Genomic DNA, 4066 nt, shown 5'->3' with positions numbered 1-4066 from the left:
AAATATATAATAAATACATAATAAGAAAACATAATAAAGATAGTTAAAATAAAAATCAAGTAAATTTGAAAAAACTGTAATAAAATATAAAATAAAAAATCAAAAAAATATAATTAATATAAATTAAATATAATATAAATTATAATATAAAAATATTATTAAAATTTTATCGTAAATATTTTACAATTTTATCTTAAATATAAAATTCAATTACAAATATGCGTTAATTAAAATGATTAAAAAATAATTTGATTTTTTCAACTCAATATTTTAAAATTTTACTCGAAATTTCATAGGATAAGTTTATTTTATATTTCATCTCTTTATACTTCGTATGTAATTTGTCTGTGTCTCTACTTTGTCCATACCTGTTAAGTAAGATCGCAAATTGAAATATTTATCTTGAAAAAAATAAAGAAATTTTAATCAATCGTATGATTAATATTCCTTTTAATTTACATTTTTGTATGTATTAAATCTGATAATATATATTGCATTGTTATTATTCTTTTGATTACAAATTATCGACAAGTGAATCGTACAATGAAAGCTTATCAACCGAGGGAAAATGATGAAGAGGATTCCTAAGTTATCATATACCATGTGCAAGTTTTATATTACGAAATAAACGTAATAACAGAAATGAAATCAATATTTAATCATCATTATATCTTTGTATATAACAATATAATCCAATTTAGTTATCGTCCAATTATTTTTCTCTTAAAAATTTTTATATTAAATTCAGAAGATATTAAAGAATCGAGAAATATATTTGAAATAAGAATTCACTTATTAAAAATGAATTGAAATTTTTTCATTCTTACAAACGCTATACAGAACATAGGACATTGTGGTGTTAGGAAAACGAATCGCAAGATTAACAAAGAATCCCAACGAAAAGAGGTGTTCTCGTAGGTGTTGTCGAAGCACAAAGCTCTGTAGTATTAAGAGAAGGTCACCAATGATTTTAAGGCCCCGCCTACCGTGCAGTGGTTGGAAGCAACCCCTAGTCAGGGTAGCCCGCGCAGGGCTGATTTCTCTACCACGTTGTGGGCGTAGACGTACCATAGACACAACCCCCGATGCATACACCCCGTCTTTTCACTGTTCACTGAGATCAAATCACTCGTCTCAGTTCTATCTTTGATCTTGACGGTGCAGTAACGTGACTTTTAAATTATCGGGACAGTTCGTGTGATCTGTTCGGTCTGTCGATAACCCGTGTCATTTTCGTGAAATCTGTGACGAACGCTTTTGGAAAAATAGAAGTCTGAAAGGGGGGGACGAGAATGAATCAGGATCAAGAAGTACCAGCTACGACAACGGATCTAGCTAGACTGGTAAGATCAAAAAATATTTATTGTCTTGTAACTTGAATATTTAAAAGCTTCGCAATCACCCATAAACAGATATGCATTTCGATTAAATGCGACAATTATAATTATCGGAATAAGAAATAATTTCCTTCGTTAAGTGCAAAAGCAATGATAATTTCTGTTACGTACGCGAATTATATTATTTCCAAGTTATTTAATTCAAATTTAACCTGTTTCTACATTTTAATCTATCGACCCATTCAAATCGTAATTAACATAATATATAATAAAAATATTTAAAACACGATAATTATAACACATGAATCAGTCATCGATATAAAAACTCGATTACGGATAAAAAGGAAACTCGTCAACGTGACTCCCGTTTCCGATTCCCCCAAAAGTTACGATCTACGATTGGACAATGGAGTCATAAGCGTGAACAGAGAGATACGTTAAACGTCGGCATTGCACGCATAATGCAATGTACTCGCGCGATGATCCTCGAGTGTCGAATTGCCGTGGCACGCGCCACCACGCTCCGATAGATCGTCCCACGGGTGCCACCCCTTGTGTGCCCCCTAAACACGTAATTGTCGCCACCATTCAACCCTCCTGGTCACCCCGGTGGCGGAATATTCCCGTGCACGGGGCCACCACCGTGACTATGACACCGAGAAACCGTGGGTGGCCAAACCCTCGACTGCAACGACGAAGGGACTCGGCCGCGGAAACACTTGATTTATGTTTGTTGATTCAAAAAATCACTCGATTCCCACACATCGGCCCTGTTACGCCGATCCGTCGGTTAATTGACTCCTCTTTTATCAAGCAGCATATGCTGCCACTCGAGTTTCCCATGATTAGAGACCCCTTTTTCGGGGATCCACGTTTAACGCGAATTATTTACCTGGAAAGTTATTTGTTTCGATTAAAATTGTTGAAAAGTGTTGTGACGGCCGTCGAAACTTAGGAAGAAGGAGGAGGCTCGAAATGTGAACTGGAAATGAAAGGGTATCGAAGATACGCATCGATGAAATTGTTTTCTTCTTTTCACGAGAGAGAAAGAAAAAAAAGTATCGAGAGAGCAATTAGTAGATAGAGTCCGTGAGACATTGTAATCGTGAGATTTGCTGTCATCCACGGTATTGTTCGTATTCTTGGCTTGGAAACCGTCATTGTCTTCGCACCCTCGTCCGAGAGAAAGCGACGGAAAGGAAAAAAAGGGCGACGTTTTCTCGTGAAAGTGGCGGCAACGCCTTTTGCCACTCCTAATTGATCAAATTGGACGACCGACTCTTTGTTGAAAATTGGACGACCTTTAATGAAATAGAAAATCTTACGAGTTTGCCAATCCGATCCGATTTTTATCAAAATCAGATTATTACTTGTAATTTTAAAATCCATATCGATATCGAATCTCTTAAGAGATATTTTCTGGTTTATGTCGCGAATCGATGGAACGAAATCGACGAGAGATCTATATAGAAAGAGGGGAGTCTGGTTGGAACGTGTTGTCTGCTCGATGACTTTATTATAAACTGAACCGAAGTGCGCAATTACGAGGGTGGTGTACGAAGGGAATTGGGGTGACGACCCCTCGTAGCATCATCAGGAACGATGGGGCGTTCCTCACGATTCATGGGTATCTCGTTTTCACTGGATACAAACGTACGAATACGTTTGTCCGTACATGACACACGTATCCCAAACGATCCACTTACAAGCGCGTCTTTTACACGGAAACGCCGTTCCCGATGGGAAAGGTCAGGGGTACGTGGGGTAGAGGGGTGAGTGTACAGAAAAAGTTAAACGACACGCGACCATGTTTGCTCGCTCTCCTCAACGACTCGTTGCTCCGTTCAATGCACTCGATTAACTTCCGATCGGATGGACGAAGATCGGGTTGAACGGAGAGAGTTTTGTGAAAAAATCGTGTCACACGATCTCGTGTATTATTACGCGATATATGCGAGGTGAAGATATTTTTAAAATTTTAGATAGAATATGGATAGGGGAGAGATATGTGTACACAGTGAAACCGCACGATGCATTCTTTATCTCTCGCGTTTAACGCTGTCGTGCCGTTAAATACCGTTTGATATCGGGTTGGCGGGATTAAAGATTGAACGTAATATCGGGGAATGTAATTAAAATTTATATTAGAGGGCACAGCTTGTGGATTACGAGTGCTGAACCATCGCGGCGACTAATTATAAATGACTATTAATTGCAATCAGAGGAAAATCCAAGGGGGACGAGACTGAATGAACGTAAGACTAACTGAACCTGTAAAGGTGGAAGTTGATTATCAAGTCTCTATAAATGATAATATCCTGTCGAATTAAGTATAAAAGAAAAATGACGGGTAACTTGGCGATAAAGTGATTACCGCGTGTATATATAATCAATAAAAAAATATATATTTTTTTTTTTTTTTTGCGCCAACTATTAAATGACGGTAAACCGTTTAAAGAAAAATTAATCAAAAAAAGGATCGATCAAGAAGATTTTGACGAGTGAGTCAAGCGTGTTCAAAGTTTTCGTAAAAGCGAACCATCTTTTTCGATTTTTTTAAAGTGTAAGCGATCGGTAGAGGCTACAGTGAAACTTCATAAAGGAAAAGCAGACGGCGACAAGGCGTTATTGGAATTTCCAAAACCGGTAACCGGCTTTACCACTAGATTGCTCCGCAAGGAGGAAACCATCCAATCGTTCACCGGATGTCCTCCTTGCCTCCTCTCTCG

General features: G+C 37.4%; 1 protein-coding gene across 1 annotated transcript in view; it reads left to right on the top strand.

Annotated features, from left to right (window-relative positions):
• The first annotated feature begins 1292 nt into the window (after positions 1 to 1292).
• The window catches only part of LOC116185802, a 7672-nt gene continuing 4898 nt past the window's right edge, over positions 1293 to 4066 (top strand). The window contains exons 1-2 of the mRNA XM_031511094.1: positions 1293 to 1343; positions 3900 to 3983. Coding sequence (XP_031366954.1) covers positions 1293 to 1343; positions 3900 to 3983 — 135 coding nt within the window. The remainder of the gene's footprint in view (positions 1344 to 3899; positions 3984 to 4066) is intronic.

This window comes from Apis dorsata, unplaced genomic scaffold (assembly GCF_000469605.1).
Source record: "Apis dorsata unplaced genomic scaffold, Apis dorsata 1.3 scaffold_292, whole genome shotgun sequence".
NCBI classification, from domain to species: Eukaryota; Metazoa; Arthropoda; class Insecta; order Hymenoptera; family Apidae; genus Apis; species Apis dorsata.
This window is presented reverse-complemented; position numbering and strand designations above follow the sequence as displayed.